The following is a 15,514-nucleotide window of genomic DNA, read 5'->3' as shown; positions in this document are numbered from 1 at the left end:
CAGAAATGGAACCTCCGAAATGACCGAGGCTTTCCTGTCATATACAAACCCCCAAGCCCCCAAACCCCCAAACCCCCCCCCTATTCTGCCCAACAGCATACGGTGGACGGTGCATATTACCCAAACCGATAAAGTGAGGCACCGTCTCTGTCTTCTGCACTGTATGCACAGTACCTATGCATCGCATTTGTCTCCACGTAAGACCGTTGAACGATGTGGGGAGGTGGGATTGGTTCATCACAATTCGGAGTCGGCATGACAGGTGGACTTTTTGGTCTTGTGTACAGTGTATACGGTACTTAGGCAACTTAAGCCTAAGGTTATTTGGTACTCTGTAGTTGCTTAGGCAAACAGGACAGTCGCCAGGTCTAGTCTAGTCTAGTCTATACACCACTGCAGGAGCACTATCCCTGCACAATAGCGGCGGTCGGGGTTGCATCCAGCCTAGTACTTTTCTTTCTTCTTGTATCTGAAGAATGACGATATGATGCATGACAACCCGTTTTTTTTCCCCTTTTCGTCAGGTGCTGTCAAGCCGAGAAGGGACCGGATTGTGAATCTAGGAGAGTTGATTAGCTGCCAAATTTCATGCCTGGGTTCGTGGGTTTGGGGTTTCGATTCTACGACAGAAAGGAGGGGAGAGAATGTCGGTTGTTGCGTCATTTGTGTCAAGTGTCTTTGGAGTTGTAGGGCCGATGGCGTTGGTGGTTGAGGAAGGGAAGGGATGGAAGAGGGAACTCGGAAGGGAGGAAGGGTTTCAGTATGGTGGTGGTGGTTTGTGCCTTCATGCCGCAAAGCCCTACCTACATACATCCATCCATCCTGCACAGTGCATACAACTTCTCTACGCCCTACATACACGGCAAATTTGAGATTCCGTGGTATCCAGGGAAAAAGCAGGAGACCATACACAAACCAGCCAGACTTGAGACGTAGGAAATATGCTTGTCGAAACTGCATTCTTGTCTAGCTGCCCTGTCATCCAATTTTTTTATTTTTGTTTCCTTCCCTTGAAATCAATCGTATGATGGTGGGGAGCGGATCGCAGGGAGGGTTTCTCTTGGCGGCTCGCATTTGGTCGCTACGCGAACACACTAGCATGAAAAAAGTCCACGAAAGTAATGAAGATCAGCAAAATGACATCCGATAGCTAGAACGAACCGCTAACGGTGATTCGAGCCAAGTGGAGTTTGGTATTTTTGCTGGATTGTTGACATGACAAAAGTGCCAACCGGAACTCTAAATCTGGTTCGGTAGTTGGCCGAGAGTACTTTCCTCAGTAGTCCTGGGTAGTCCACCTATAGGACGATCAACGATATAACACTGACGTACAGTTGCATGCATACAGTATTCGAATTTCGGGAGTCTTGCAGCTTGGGAAGGTGTTTCCATTTCACGGAACGATACCAGTATGAAAAAACAGTTGGCCAGGTTTTGCGGCTGTTAGTTCACTGTCGATCTTCCAGTAAGTATATTTTGATGTGAGGGGGTTAGGAAAGAAGCATAGATGCTGGGGCTCGTTGGTACTCGATCCTACATGGGCTCAGTTTACGATAGCTGTAGACAGAGTATGACCGAGCATGGGCCGAAGCCATACTATGTAGTCCTCTGTCCTAGATCGAGCCAAAAGTGATAGACCCCAGCACATTGTGCCGACAGATATCCGGATGAGAGCTTAATTTGATATTGCATTGCAACCGCCGTTCAGTTTGACTACATGAGAGCGCCCACCAGCGGAGAAGTACCTTGAACATCACCTTCAAGGCTGTCTGTCACGGACACAAATTATCTCCTCGTGCAAATGTGCCGCATCTGCAGGTAGTGGACCAAACCTTATAACTTATAGCGGGCTTGAAATAGATCTGGTCCTGTAGCATCGGCTAACTATACCAAACCTTTCCTTTGTGGCTATACACTGACTGGCAAGATCGACATTTTCATACAATAGTGCTTGTTGGTATTCCTTCAGCCACAGTGTGAAAGTGTGGAAGGGTTGATGTTAGAGCTTCCAATAGAGATGTATCGTCAAACACGACTAGCCAGCGGTAAGCAAGTCTACTACCCTCATCACTAGGATATGACAAAGCGCTTTGCAATGGTTGCTTTGTTCACCTTGCCAAAGGCATTTGACCCAAACTGACAACATCAGCAGATATGCTCAGCATCCGAAAGATGAATAATGAAACACTGAGATGAGAAGTATATCCCCAACAACAACTCTTTGTAGCAAGTAACATTCATGAAATCCTTCTGGATACTACTGAAAAGAAATTCAAGATGAGTCTGATAACTGCAATCCTCCAATCTAATCACAACCCAGAGACTACTTGTATATAAACCACAACATCACCAACAAACACATTCATCACAGCCCTCTTTCCAATATCCCCAAAATCACCAAGCATATCAACCACTGCCCCGCAAAGCTAGCAAAAGCCCTAGACGGTAGATATCCAACGAACAAAGATGGCCACGACCAAAACCGTGGAACAAGCCTTCCACACCGGCCTTCCCCGCTGCTACACCCCAACCCGCTACCGGCCCATAACAAAGGCGCCCCCGCTGTCCACCCCGGAGGACGGCCACGTCTACAAGCTCATCAAATGGACACCCGCGCAGACGTACCTGGACCAAGCGCGCGAGCGCTACAGCGCGCTGACCACCCAGGACCGCAGCCTCCGCGACGCTGAGCTCCCGACACTGACCCTGCCGGAACTCGCGACGGCCGAGGACGTCGGCCTGATGACGGAGGTCAACCTGATCCCCGGGGTGAAGCGTCTCGTCGAGGGCAGCTGGCTGGGCGGCGAGCTCGCCGGCCGCTTCACGAACGGGCCCTGGGGCGAGAAGCTGTACGTCTGGACCCTCCGGCTGGCGTGGGGGTTCAGCACCGACGTCGCCGTGCTGGCGATCAAGCCGCCGAACCAGGTGCGCGGGCAGGATTACTTTGGCGTCGTGGGCGGGGAGCGTCGGCGGGGTGGCGACAATGACGACGCCGACAACAAGAACGACAACACCAAAAAAAACCCCTTCCTAACCCACGGCCTCCAAGCCAACGCCATCCCCCACACCCAGCAAGCCAGGAAGTACGGCGCCGAGCAGGGCATCTCCCACGTCGCGCTGTTCGACTTCCAGCATCTGGTGCTGCTGGACCTGGACCTCGACGGTGCCATGCGCCAGAAAGAGAATCCCGGCGACAGCGACGTGATCCCCGATCTGCTCACGGTGACGTACTTCGACGAGCAGGGCCGCGATCTGGCGAACGGTGAGTGCTTCCATATGGTCCTCCTCGGGTTTGTGCTGAGCGCGATGGACCGCGTGCCCTCGCTGCTGCAGAATCAGCTGAAGCCGGGGGCTTCTGAGACGTCGGCCCCGTACCGGGTGCGAGAGGCGTAGACACTTCCCCCTCTCCCCGGGCCCACGGATGTAATTTCGTATTTTGATCCGGTGGTGGTGGGGCTTGAATAATGGTCTGCTCATCCACTGGTGTCCTGTAGTTCTGATGAAATGTTAACAGATTATATCATAAATGTATTATGTAAATACGTACTTGCTTTAGAGGGAATGCAACCGTCCAGATGTGATTGAGTGTGAGTGAAAGTTGCTTCAAGTCATAAAGTGTTTTACGGAGGGGCACCGAGTTCAGTGTGGAAGCACCATGCCAATACTGAATCTCCTGATGCCAGTGACCTTGGGCCCGTTCAGAATGTGAATGACTCGCCCCAATCTTAGCCTGGAGTCTGCCGACTTCAAAAGACTTCAAAATCTCAAGTGGTGGTCGTGTCGCCTCAATGAATAACCGCGGCTCTGTAATGCGAATTAGTCTGCTTGCGATAATAATAGCTACGAATGAAAGCGTCGACAAGATTCAAGCACATTATGAAGTCTTCTCCATGTCTGATGCACTAGGTACATCCTATACTGTCCGAAATGATTGCAATATCGGAGATTCCTGACCCTAAATTATGAGTTCTCCATCCCATCTCGACGCGTTGCGATGTCCATTCATAAATTCGTTGAAAGAATCTATTTGCGAGCTTCTATGGCGTTCTTGATAGCTATGAAGCGTTAGAAGAAGTCGACAACAGAATCATCGACGAATATACTTACCATCACAAGAAATCTTCGCATCTCCAAACAGCATCTTGGTCCCAGGCATGTAGAACATCGGGTTTGGTACGTCAGCTATCCCATAATTAGTATGATCTCATATATTCAACAAAGTGAGAACCCTACCGTATCCGCTAGACATGCCACGCTTCATCACAATGACCTCTTTGCTCTTCCATGCATGCAGCACGGGCATCCCCGAGATGGGCGAGTCAGGTTCTAGAGCAATCGGGTTAACGGTATCATTTGCGCCAATGACCAGAGTCAAGTCCGTATCGGGGAAGTCGTCATTGATCTCATCCATCTCGAGCACAACTGTGCCGAATCAGTCACTAGAACTAGGTAAACCAAGACAGGAACTTACTATCATAAGGTACAGAGGCCTCTGCAAGGAGCACGTTGCACTGTCCGGGCATTCTCCCTGCGACGGGATGAATGGCAAAGCGCACTTTGACGCCCTTGGAGCGTAGCATGTTAACAATTTCCGCGAGGGCATACTGCGCCTTTGCCACCGCCATGCCGTACCCGACAACCTGTTACAGCGGTCAGCCAAGCTCATAGTCAGGGGAAACGGGAAGACACACGATAATAACGCTTTCCGCATTTGAGAGTGCCTCGGCAGTATCGTCCACGGTGACCTGAGTTACTTGGCCTTCGATTTTCTTTGCTTGCTGCGGAACAGCGATACCGCCGAACAACACGTTTGTTAGAGATCGGTTCATCGCAACGCACTATATCACATCAGAAAAGCTTAATAATTGTGGAAGCTCAGTCACTGACCATGATGTATGACAAGATGGAGCCGCTGACTCCGATCAAGGAGCCCACGCTTGTGAGAAGCGGATTGTTGAGCATGAACCCCTCAGCTACCAAGGCGAAACCCGAGTATGCATTGAGTACGGTGATGACCACAGCTACAGTCTGTCAGCCAAGCAGCCACAGTGTCTGCCGATGTCTGACTTACGCATGTCAGCTCCTCCGATAGCAGCAGTCGTGGTATAGCCCTTCAGGAAACTGAGTACAGTATTCGCACCCAAACATGTCGCAGCAATGATTGGTGATGCGGGTGCCATCGTCACGAAGGCCCCCATGGTGGCCACATTAGTCCCAAGCAGACTTGCATTGATCAAATGTCGGCCTGGAAGTATTGTGGGTCGTGAGGACATGCGGCCGGCAAGTTTTAGGAAAGCGACGATCGAGCCCGTGAAGGTGACACCACCTGCGCTAGTTAGCAAGGACTCTGCCCAAGAGACAAGTATGCGATCTCTCACCGATAAGAACACCAAGATATGCTGTCACCATGTGTAAGGTTGAGATGTGTGAAACATCCGCCATCACACTACCAATGCTTGTGAGCACGGCCGCCAATCCAACAACTGAATGCAAGGCAGCGACAGTTTGAGGTAGCCCCGTTGGCGTGATGCGACGACCAATTATTGCACCTAGAGATTATCAAAACCACAACTTCCAGAACATGGCGAAGAACATACCAACGAGCGAGCCCACGCCTGCCACGATGCCAAATTGCGTCAAGACCTCGGAAGAGAAGCCAACAGCGGCAAGAGAAGCAAGGATTCCGGCGCCAACCCCTAGAATACCAAGAATGTTCCCGCGTCTGGCAGTTTGCTGAGAAGCAAGTCCAGAGATAGAAGCTTATGCAATTAGCACTGGCACAATAGATGCATGATGATACATACCAATGCAGAGAAGACTGCTGACGAGGTACCCAGCTTGAACCAGTCCAGCCATCCCGGTACTGGCAGCAGCAACAAAGCCTCCACCAAATAAGACACCCGGAATAGCATAGAGCCAAGGGTATTCCGGTGGATCGGTAGGCCCTAAACATGGTCAGAAGACTTCTCGTGGGAGAGGTAAACCACTAACGTTTAAACATATCCAACATGCGCTTGGTGATCACAAAGCCCCCAGAGATATTCATGAAGGCCATTAAGACCGAAGCAGCTCCTAGTGCTTCTGGAATCGTGCTGGGCACATACCCTCCGCCCATTATGAAGAATCCTCCAATTCCAACCATACCTTGAAACCATTAGTACTATGATACGACTAGAGAGGCTATGGCGGACTCACCAGAAATCGCATTGGTGACACTCATCAACGGGGAATGGAGAGCTGGTGCCACACCCCATACAGCACGATAGCCAACGAGTCCAGCAAGGCCAAAAGTCATCAGGTTCCCCATAAATACAGGTCCGGTGGCCTTCCCTAGTGCAAGAGCTGTTCCCATACCAGCGGTGGTAGTAGCAACTTGACGGGTCACCTTCTGCCAAGGTGTTACTGCCAATTCTGCTTGCTCCTTTGTAGGCAGAGCTGCTTCGGGCTTTGGAACAGGGGGTGGTGCTGGACGTGGCGCTGGCGGCAAAATCTTTCCGTCCATGGTAACGATTGAACCCCGAACAACCTCATCTGATAGGTCTATACCGAAGGATTTCTCTTGAGGGGCCATTGAGAGAAGGAACTTGGTAATGTTGTTGGAGTACAAGGTCGATGACTGCGTTGGCAAGCGTGACGGCAGATCAGTATATCCTGATCTAGTTAGTTCATACGTACTCCATGATATCATGGATAGACAAACCGATGATAGTAACATCCTTGTATTTGGTCAATTGTCCGGGAACCGTCGCTTCACAGTTGCCGCCAGCCTCTGCGGCAAAGTCCACGATTACCGAGCCAGGTTTCATTGCCGCGACCATCTTACATCAGAGTAAGCAAGTTGTTCGATGAATGTATGAGGTCTATTCTCACCTCCTTGGTAATCAGCTTAGGTGCAGGCTTTCCAGGAATGAGAGCTGTAGTGACTATGATGTCCACCTCTCGACACTGTTCCATGAAAAGTTTCATCTCCGCCTCAATGAACTCCTTGGACATCTCTTTAGCATAGCCTCCTTGACCAGAGCCATCCTCCTGTATGTCGACTTCAATGAACTCGGCCCCAAGAGACTGGACCTGTTCACGAACGGCGGGCCGAGTGTCGAAACCACGAACAATAGCACCCAGTCTCCGAGCCTAAGACATTATTTGTCGGTAATTGAAGCTGATAGAATCCGTGATCACGTAGTGCTTACCGAGGCAATTGCACTCAGGCCAGCCACGCCAGCACCGATGACCAGCACTTTGCCAGGGGGTATCTAGCGACCATTTAGCACGACACGCAGTCAATCCACTACTTGAGCATTATCACCTTTCTATCAACAACAGCGTTAGTGCACGGACATTAAGTTTGGGACGTTTCGCCTACCCAGCAGCAGTGGCCTGCCCGGTCAGAAACCGACCAAAGTGATTTGAAGCTTCTAGAACCGCTTTGTACCCGGCGATGTTGGCCATAGAGCTATTCAGGCATTGTTAGTAACTGCCAACAGCTTCCAACGTAACCTTACGCACCTCAGCGCATCGAATATCTGCGCGCGAGAGATCCGGGGTATCATATCCATAGCGAAAGAGGTCACACCACGTGCGGCAAGTTCTTCCACCAGTGGCTTGTTTTGTGCTGGGTACAGAAACGAGACGATCGTACTTCCTTGGCGCAGGTCCCGAACTTCATTGTTGGGACCCTGGAGTTGAGGGCCACGGACCTTCAGCACGATCTGACTCTGAGACCAAATGGTATTCCGGTCCACCATTACCGCACCAGCTTCCTCGTAGGCTTTATCTAGGAATTCAGCATTCTCACCGGCCCCGCGCTCGACCAGAACACGCGAGAAGCCTTTCTTGAGCAAGAGAGCAACATTCTGTGGGCTGATGGCAACGCGTCGTTCGTTCGGGAAGATTTCACGCGGAACGCCCACGGTCAACGAGGAGTAAGGAGTGATTGGGATAGCGGGGGGCTCGGGAGCACTACTCGCGTATCTTCGGGAGGTCTTTTGTAAGGCTCCGATGAGCAGCGAGGCGGAGTAATTGTATCCGAGCGCATGCGAAGGGATTCGGGTTGATGACACCACTATCGACCTCAAGTAACATTAGCAACCCTGCCACAAAGCTTGAATGGCACACAGTGAGAGTGGGAGCCACATGCCTGGCTGCTGAAGGCAAAGCAGCGACCTCCCAGGATAGGTGGTCGAAGCAGCCTGGCAAGGCCGAAGGGCCAAGCGCAGGTACACGGGCACACTCATTGTCGTACTCGGTAGATTAAGTAGCAAATGGCGGGATCCTGGGAAGTTTCATGTCCGGAGTCGGCTCAATGACGAGTGCCTCGCGGGAAATGGCGTCCAGGCAACATAGATGGTGTAACGCTGAAGGATGACGGGAGTCACCGCGGTGAATAAAGGGTCGATCGTAAGGTTCGCTTTCCCAGAACAAAGAACTTCAGAATGATCCAACCAAGTGCAAACAGAGGGAAGATTGAGTGGTAAAGCTTATGGCTTTGAATGAGAGTTGAGTGGTTCTGGGCGGTTAAAATAGAAGAGGAGACGGATAATGGGCATTGCGGGGGAGGCCAGGCTCGACGCGCGCAAGGGATGGGCGGGAAAACCAGCGACCATTCTTCCACAAGTCTGATGTGTTGAGTGAGTGAGTGATTGGATGGATCTGCGGTTCGGATAATCGGTATTCTATTCCATCGGATCGCCCGATGACACGGTGCCGTGGGGGATGTGACGGTGGAGAGATTGTCGGCATAAAATGAGGGGAAGCTCGCGTGGGGAAGGCGCCGTGATTGGCAATGAGAGCTTGTTGGCAGCGGCACTTGGCGGGGGATGACCTGGTGGTTTATGCTCCGACTTGACTGTCAACCTGGTAGCTGCTTAGGCTATTTTGGGCACGACATGATAAGATTTATGATACTCCACAGGATATCCTAAATCACAAATCTACTGGCAGAGATATAAAAAGACATCGCAACATCGGCATGAATTCCGAACCTACCATACGTTTAACTTATGCTAGAGCTGTTTGTTCTGTTTGTACTGTGCAGGTGACATTGTCGGGTACAGTTTAGCCGGTGCTACGATGCCTGAGGCTCGAATCCCCGGCTTTGAGTTCATGAGTTCTGATTCAAACTGTACTCATACCGGACAATCTCTTGTCAATGTTGATAGGAGAAAAATACTCAATGGTCGGATCGAATTTCTCGCTACAATCATGCCCTGCACATGTTGGCAGCAGCAATCAAAAACGAAAAAGCATTTACGCAGTCCGGTATAATAGCCGCGCACGGATTTTTTCCTGAAAGCTCCACCGGCAGTGGACCCCGCTGGGATTTGATCACGGAATGATGTCGTTGCCCTCCTCGTGCTTCCTTGCTTGCCTCGCCCGAGGGTCGCCAACGATCAGTCTCGACTTAGTGACTCAAAAAGAGTCGCTTCGATCCACTCCGTAGAGGCTACGATGGGAAAAAAAAAGAAAAGAAAGAAAAAAAAGAAAAAAAAAAACTGAATGTTTACAGGGCCTTGTCTTCCCCTCAATATCTTAATACTAACCACCAGGCACTTGCTGGGTATGTTGAAGTACGGCTAGAATGGATCTGAAAACGGGGCCAACACGATGCTACCAAACCTACAGCCTGCCTTAAAGTTCCCTCGTTGAGACCCACGGTGGTCTCATCCTGCCATGCACAACTGCTGATTGGGATCCTGGCTAAGAAGTGGAGATAGCAGCTTGAGCTTCTATTTCTTCGCTCCCTCACCTGACGGCTCTTGCGGAGCAGACATCTCCGGACTCAATCAAGCCTTCGCGATCGCCTTGGAATCACCCACGAAAAAGGTACTCTCTGTAGAGGTAACACCCCGTTCGACTCACCTGCCCTGCGTAAACTGTCGGCTTGCATGAAATCTTATATGTAGTGAAATTTGTCGGACCCCCGTCGGAACCTTATACTGGTTCCTTATAAGGTCTGGCCTCCAGCCTCTCTGTTACCCGCTCAAACTCTTTCGGGAGTCTTTTCTGCTATTCGTTGGATCTTGTTGGCGGCTTACCTGGTGGGGTTGCCGGTTCCTGGCAAATCTCAATTCAATTCTATCAGCAAATTTCACCCGCCTTCCAGTTGAAAACAATCACCTCCATCTCATTACACTCTTTCTCTTCCTTTTTCTTTTTTACTTCTGGTCTGGTATAAACACACACCCAGCGCTCGGTGTTGAATTCGCTCGGCCTTGGTAACATCCCGACCATGGCTACTCTGGCGCATCAGGACCAGTCGCAGCTGGTGGTTGACCCCAACACACTTCCTGTCGAAGCCGAACCCGTCAGAAGTCAGACTGAATCTCACGAAGATGCGAAACTTTTGGTAAGTGTCGCGTCAAAATCTCCGGAATCTTATAGCGCATCAAAGGAAAGAAAACTGCAGACTCCGATGCTAACACACTTGAACAGAAGTCAATGGGCTACAAGCCAGTCAGTACTGGCCATTGACCCACATGGAAACCGGTAACCGCTTATACATCTGAACAGGTCCTGCATAGAACATACACTCTGGTTGAGAACTTTTCAACGACATTCGGTAAGGCAATCTGCGCCCCGACCGGTGGTGTATACAGCATGATCCCATCTAGTTCCGCATGCTAACCTCGCAATTGCCAGCCGCGTTGTACTTTGTCGGAGGTGTGCGGGTCACATTCAGCACCGGCATCGCAGCAGGCGGTAACCTGGCTTACTGGTGAGAGAGCTATCAACATCCCAATGACACGGCCTGGTGGCTCATGCTTCCACACAGGACGAGTTACCTGGTAACCATGGTCTTCACTTACATCACTGCTGCGGTCATTGCGGAAGTATGTTCGGCCTCTCCGTCTGCAGGATCCATCTACCTCTGGGCCGCAGAGGCGGGAGGCCCTCGGTTCGGTAGACTCCTGGGCTTCGTCGTTGCATGGTGGAGCACCACTGCATGGACGACGTTTTGCGCCAGCAACACTCAGGCTGCCGTGAACTACATGCTTTCCGTATGTGTCATTCGCACCCCAATCCATTGACCCCAGGGTGCTGATCAAACACGACAGGAGTTGACTGTGTTCAACGTCGACTTTCCGAAAGACACCTCCAGCGTCAAGTTCCGCGCCGTGCAGTGGATCTGCACTGAGATCCTCCTGGCGTTGGCCGCGCTCCTGAACTATCTGCCGCGTATGTCGAACCTCCTGGCCCCTCAGATGTGCGATAGCACACCCCCAAACTAACCCAAGACCCTTCTAGCCCGGGCCTATAAATGGGTCTTCTACTGCTCGTCCCTCATTGTCCTGCTGGACTTCTTCCTCAACCTGATCTGGCTGCCCATCGGCGCCGCCAACACCTGGGGCTTCCGCACGGCGGAGGAGGCCTTCATGTCCACGTACAACGGCACCGGCGCCCCTGCAGGCTGGAACTGGTGTCTGTCCTACCTCGCGACGGCCGGGATCCTGATCGGATTCGACGCTTCCGGTCATGTCGCCGAGGAGACCAAGCACGCCTCCGTCACCGCCGCCCGCGGTATCTTCTGGAGCACCGTAGTCAGCGGCATTGGCGGGCTTGCGACGATCATCCTCTTCCTGTTCTGCGCGGTAAGCTCCCCACCCCACCCATCACTTCCAACACCCAAAGCAAAACCCACTGACCCCTTCACCAGCCCGACCCAGACACGCTCTTCTCCTTCGGCTCCCCGCAGCCCTTCGTGCCCCTCTACGCCGTCGTACTCGGCAAAGGCGGCCACATCTTCATGAACATAATCTGCATCGTCGCCCTATGGCTGGTACGAGTCCCGTCCCCCTTGGCCCCGAAACCCCTCCCTCTCCACCAAACCCAACCCTCCTAACCAAAACATTCGTTGGGAAATAGAACACCGCAATCGCCATCCTCGCCGCCTCGCGGCTCGTCTTCGCCGTCGCGCGCGACGGCGTCCTCCCCTTCTCGCACTGGGTGTCGCAGGTCAAGAACGGCCAGCCGCGCAACGCGGTCATCGTGGTCTGGGGCGTGGCGGCCCTGATCTCGTGCACCCTGCTGCCGTCGGACGTGGCGTTCACCTCGCTGGTCTCCGCCGCGGGCGTCCCCAGCGCCGCCGCCTACGGGCTCATCTGCCTGGGCCGGCTGCTGTGCACGCCCGACCGCTTCCCCAAACCCGAGTGGAGTCTAGGCCGCCTCAGCAAGCCCTTCCAGTTCATCGGCGTCTTCTGGAACGCCTGGGTCGTCGCCATTCTCTTCTCGCCCTACGAGTTCCCCGTCACCGGGGCGAATCTGAACTGTACGTCCTGTCTCCTCCCCTCCCCCCATTTGATCTTCAAATCACCACCTTCTTCACGGTCCGGAAAACTAATGCGCAAACTCAAGACGCCCCCATCATCATGGCCGGCGTGACCATCTTCGCCCTGATCTCCTACTGGGTCACCCCGGAAAGCGCGTGGTTGCCGATCGATCGCATCTCGCATTTCATCGATAGTAAAGGGGCGGTGCAGAGCTCGGTTGAGGAGGTCGGCGTGGGTAGCGCCAGTCATGGTGGTGGTGGTGCTCGTGCGCGGAATGGCGGTGGACCTTCTTCGGAGACCACTGAGTGACAGGTGAGAGACTGGATTCCGCGGCGGACTATGTTTCGGTTGCGGCGGACGTTGGAGTTGGTTGGTCTCTGGTCTGATCTTGTCCCTGACATACTGCAAGACGGTCGGAAAGCAAAAATCAAAAGTTCATCTGGTATGGTCGGAGTGAAGATGGAAAAAATATGAAGAAAGGTGTGGGTTGGTCGGTTCATATGTATAATTATTTGTAGATATGTAGATGATGCATTAGAAGGCTTCCTGGCGTGGAATGCTTTATTCTGGCGGTTTTATGCTCGTTGTGTGTTTTATGATGTAGTGTACATGTAAAGGGAAATATTCAAGCATCCGAATGGATTGAGAAGGCTTGAAGAAGAAACGATGCTCTCTATTCAGGTTAGTGGTGTCGGATTCTCTATTTCGTTGGGTTTTCGTGGCTTGACCAAGAGCAAAACCTATGGTTGGTTTATTTGTCTTATCAAGAATGCAGTGAGGTGTTGGATACATTATTGCACCATGTTCTATGTATCATCAGAATCCTGTATGTGCCGTCTATACACCGCGATATGTGAAGGTGACAAATCCAAACAATCTATCCCACTGCACGTGCTGATCCAGTCCGAAGGACCTGTAACATTACATTTGTAGCAAACCAGAGGGTCCAGCCCTATCCGACCAAGCGCCTCTTAACCCGATAAACGCCGTCCGATACAATCGAGTTCCCCGCTAAATATGTCATAGAAACCAAAAAAATATAATGTCACCCGACCATGGTTCGTAGGGTAAGAAGTGGGAGGAACGCTCGGGCATCATAGTGCCCGATGCGAGATCGTAAGTGAAGAATTATAAGAGTGACGAGAAGGGCGTGATTATGGAAGAAGAATGGATGAACGGATGTCATCCATTGATTCGACCCATCCTTCGGGGAAGGCACGCTGCTTGAACCATGCTTTCTCCAACTCTTCCAGGCCTCGATCGACATTCTGGACCATTGTAAGTATATCACTAACAATATAACGCAAGACTATTGGAGGACATACCTTGAAACCATACCGCTGGAGTTCGGTCATTGTCTGTCGTACATATTTTTGTTCATGTTCGTTTCGTGTCTCATGTCCCGCGGTAAACAGGGGCCATAGTGCCGCCAGTTGTCCCACGTCTTTGGCGAGCTTTCCAATTAGTGCTAAAATTCGCGACGCAAGCATGTCCAGTAGTGGCCTTTGGGACGGACGATCAGGTCGTCCTGCCGCTCCCACACGGTGGAGGAATATATTAGTGGCCTTTTCGTAAGCCTCGATGCATCCCGCGTATTCGAGAACATCGGGATAAGGATATTGCTGTAAGCTCGTATCATCTAGCTCGCCTAGGCTTTGAAGAGCGTCAGGAGCGCTCAAGCGCCATTGCACAAGACGCTGCAGCAGTTCGTGATAGACAAGGTCTTCTTGCTCAAGCGACATGAGGCCATCGTGTTTAGCTTTTCCGAAAGCACTGATTGCCGCTTGAATTTCCATCATCACCGACCAACATTGGCGCAGCTCCACCAATAGGTGGTTGTAGGCGGGAGGCTCGGAAGACAGACTTGGGGTACCAAGATTGTACTCCCAGCCCCCTCCATGTGTTCTCCAATAACTACCTTCCACAACTGTGCCTTCGCTGGTGGCACATGCTCCAGCGACGTCGAGGTATGAAAGAAGAGAAACAAGGAATGGTCGGATCGGGTGATTGATTTCAGCGAGCCGCTTGGCTTCTTTCGCAGGATCGTCATTGGCGGAGAACAAGATTCGGTAAATCTCGCGGGCTCCCTTGAGATGGATGGCCCAGTTGTGATTTTGAGAATCCATCATCTAACCAGTCAGCACGAAAGACAGTGACGCAGGCCTGCGATGAACTTACCTCGAACAAAGACAGCAATAGGCAAGTGGCAAGGTCGGTGAGACGGACACTCTGGTCTGGCTCGGTGTATCGAGTCCTGAAGGACTTAACAACTTCACCGTAGTTGCTCATGGCCTGTTGAAGATGCTTGTTTCGTTGCTGTCCTTTGGAAGTATTGGCGAGATGCAGCGCTCCCATAGCCTGCATGGCACTAGCCATGGACGGTGATGACCGGGCGAGGTCCGGGAAAAACCGCCGATAGGGATTGATGTTGATCGAATTGTCGTAAATGAGCAACAAGGTAGCGACTTGATCGACAAAGTGTGTGTAATAGCGGCCCTCAACACAGTCGAGAGACGAAGATATAAACTCGGCTGGGGAGATCGGCTCCTGGAAACGGTATTTTATGGGTTTGAAGTCTGAAACAGTTGTCGGAGACACCACCAGTGCCTCGAAAGGCTCCTCATTCTCTTTCGACTCCTGCTTCACCTCTTGTGGTGTCGGGGAAGTCGACTTCTTGTCTCGTTTTTTCGTGGGCGCAGTCGTAGATTCGGAAGTAGCCGGTGGCGGTCCGTAGACCTTGAAAGTCATGCGGCCCTGTGTCCCATCGCACTCGAGACCCAACCGAGTACAATTCTTGCACGACGGCGACGCTTCGTCGCAGCGCACATGGCGACGACGGCAGGTTGAACATCCGGTGAACCCCCGGTGATGCCATCTCCGGACCCGCTTTCGTTTCTCAGGCACAGCAGCGGCTGCGGGAAGCTGGGGCTGTGCGGGGAGAGGAGGCTTCCCCGGGGCACACACCAAAGTCTGAACCTCCATATCTATGAACTCGGGTTGAATTGGCGACAATATGGTGGGGGGAAGATATCCATGAGACAGAGGGAAGGACGGGGAGAGGTCCGACCGAAATTCCAAGCCAGACTGCGGGACGTTCACCAGTGTTGCATTCGGTGGCGGGGTTTTCGGAATCGGAGCGGTCGTTGATGGAAATCGAGAAGAGGGGCGAACAGATAAGGTGTAGGTAGTAAAAGAGCGAGTACTGGAGTGATCAAGAGGATGCAAGTCCGAATATCGATTGAGCAAAA

The 15,514-nt window shown here is 52.0% G+C and overlaps 5 protein-coding genes across 5 annotated transcripts; 2 read left to right on the top strand and 3 right to left on the bottom strand.

Annotated features, from left to right (window-relative positions):
* Positions 1 to 80: 80 nt before the first annotated feature.
* Positions 81 to 1,098, bottom strand: BO72DRAFT_118964 (uncharacterized protein). The gene has a single exon (XM_040938993.1). The coding sequence runs from the start codon at positions 958 to 960 to the stop codon at positions 445 to 447; it is 516 nt and encodes a 171-aa protein (XP_040801027.1). The 5' UTR covers positions 961 to 1,098; the 3' UTR covers positions 81 to 444.
* Positions 1,099 to 2,466: 1,368 nt separating this feature from the next.
* Positions 2,467 to 3,393, top strand: BO72DRAFT_459138 (uncharacterized protein; the record flags this gene model as incomplete). The annotated part of the gene is made up of 1 exon (XM_040946411.1): positions 2,467 to 3,393. The coding sequence occupies one exon, from the start codon at positions 2,467 to 2,469 to the stop codon at positions 3,391 to 3,393; it is 927 nt and encodes a 308-aa protein (XP_040801026.1).
* A 595-nt stretch (positions 3,394 to 3,988) lies between these two features.
* Positions 3,989 to 8,374, bottom strand: BO72DRAFT_118844 (putative nicotinamide nucleotide transhydrogenase). The gene is made up of 19 exons (XM_040938992.1): positions 8,138 to 8,374; positions 7,507 to 8,062; positions 7,364 to 7,453; positions 7,307 to 7,310; positions 7,191 to 7,253; positions 6,871 to 7,131; positions 6,701 to 6,818; positions 6,196 to 6,651; positions 5,992 to 6,144; positions 5,805 to 5,945; positions 5,598 to 5,759; positions 5,379 to 5,549; positions 5,072 to 5,326; positions 4,888 to 5,021; positions 4,692 to 4,838; positions 4,472 to 4,640; positions 4,234 to 4,422; positions 4,108 to 4,182; positions 3,989 to 4,055 (listed from the first exon to the last, which is right to left on the bottom strand). The coding sequence occupies exons 1-19, from the start codon at positions 8,232 to 8,234 to the stop codon at positions 4,024 to 4,026; spliced, it is 3,273 nt and encodes a 1,090-aa protein (XP_040801025.1). The 5' UTR covers positions 8,235 to 8,374; the 3' UTR covers positions 3,989 to 4,023.
* Positions 8,375 to 10,228: 1,854 nt separating this feature from the next.
* BO72DRAFT_496622 (putative amino acid permease) lies at positions 10,229 to 12,575 on the top strand (the record flags this gene model as incomplete). Its single annotated transcript, XM_040948641.1, has 10 exons — positions 10,229 to 10,345; positions 10,432 to 10,452; positions 10,510 to 10,558; positions 10,639 to 10,714; positions 10,772 to 10,997; positions 11,055 to 11,175; positions 11,245 to 11,588; positions 11,654 to 11,776; positions 11,863 to 12,265; positions 12,352 to 12,575. 10 exons carry the CDS (start codon positions 10,229 to 10,231, stop codon positions 12,573 to 12,575), a joined length of 1,704 nt encoding a protein of 567 aa, XP_040801024.1.
* Positions 12,576 to 13,420: 845 nt separating this feature from the next.
* On the bottom strand, positions 13,421 to 15,248 carry BO72DRAFT_378488 (Zn(II)2Cys6 transcription factor; the record flags this gene model as incomplete). Its single annotated transcript, XM_040941311.1, has 3 exons — positions 13,421 to 13,534; positions 13,592 to 14,395; positions 14,445 to 15,248. The coding sequence occupies 3 exons, from the start codon at positions 15,246 to 15,248 to the stop codon at positions 13,421 to 13,423; spliced, it is 1,722 nt and encodes a 573-aa protein (XP_040801023.1).
* Between the last annotated feature and the right edge of the window lie 266 nt (positions 15,249 to 15,514).

The sequence above is a fragment of the Aspergillus fijiensis genome (assembly GCF_003184825.1).
Source record: "Aspergillus fijiensis CBS 313.89 unplaced genomic scaffold BO72scaffold_25, whole genome shotgun sequence".
Classification (NCBI taxonomy): Eukaryota; Fungi; Ascomycota; class Eurotiomycetes; order Eurotiales; family Aspergillaceae; genus Aspergillus; species Aspergillus fijiensis.
Note: the sequence above shows the minus strand (reverse complement) of the source record. Positions and strands in the feature narration are given on the sequence as shown.

Bases quoted from the DNA above. Each gene is read 5' to 3' on its own strand.
- BO72DRAFT_118844 (XM_040938992.1), bottom strand. From the start codon at position 8,234: ATGAGTGTGCCCGTGTACCTGCGCTTGGCCCTTCGGCCTTGCCAGGCT. The intron at 5,550-5,597 runs GTATGTTCTTCG...GATAATCTCTAG, and splicing joins AGGCGTGGGCTCGCTCGTTG to GTGCAATAATTGGTCGTCGC. The intron at 4,641-4,691 runs GTGTGTCTTCCC...CCGCTGTAACAG, and splicing joins ATGCGGAAAGCGTTATTATC to GTTGTCGGGTACGGCATGGC.
- BO72DRAFT_118964 (XM_040938993.1), bottom strand. From the start codon at position 960: ATGCAGTTTCGACAAGCATATTTCCTACGTCTCAAGTCTGGCTGGTTT.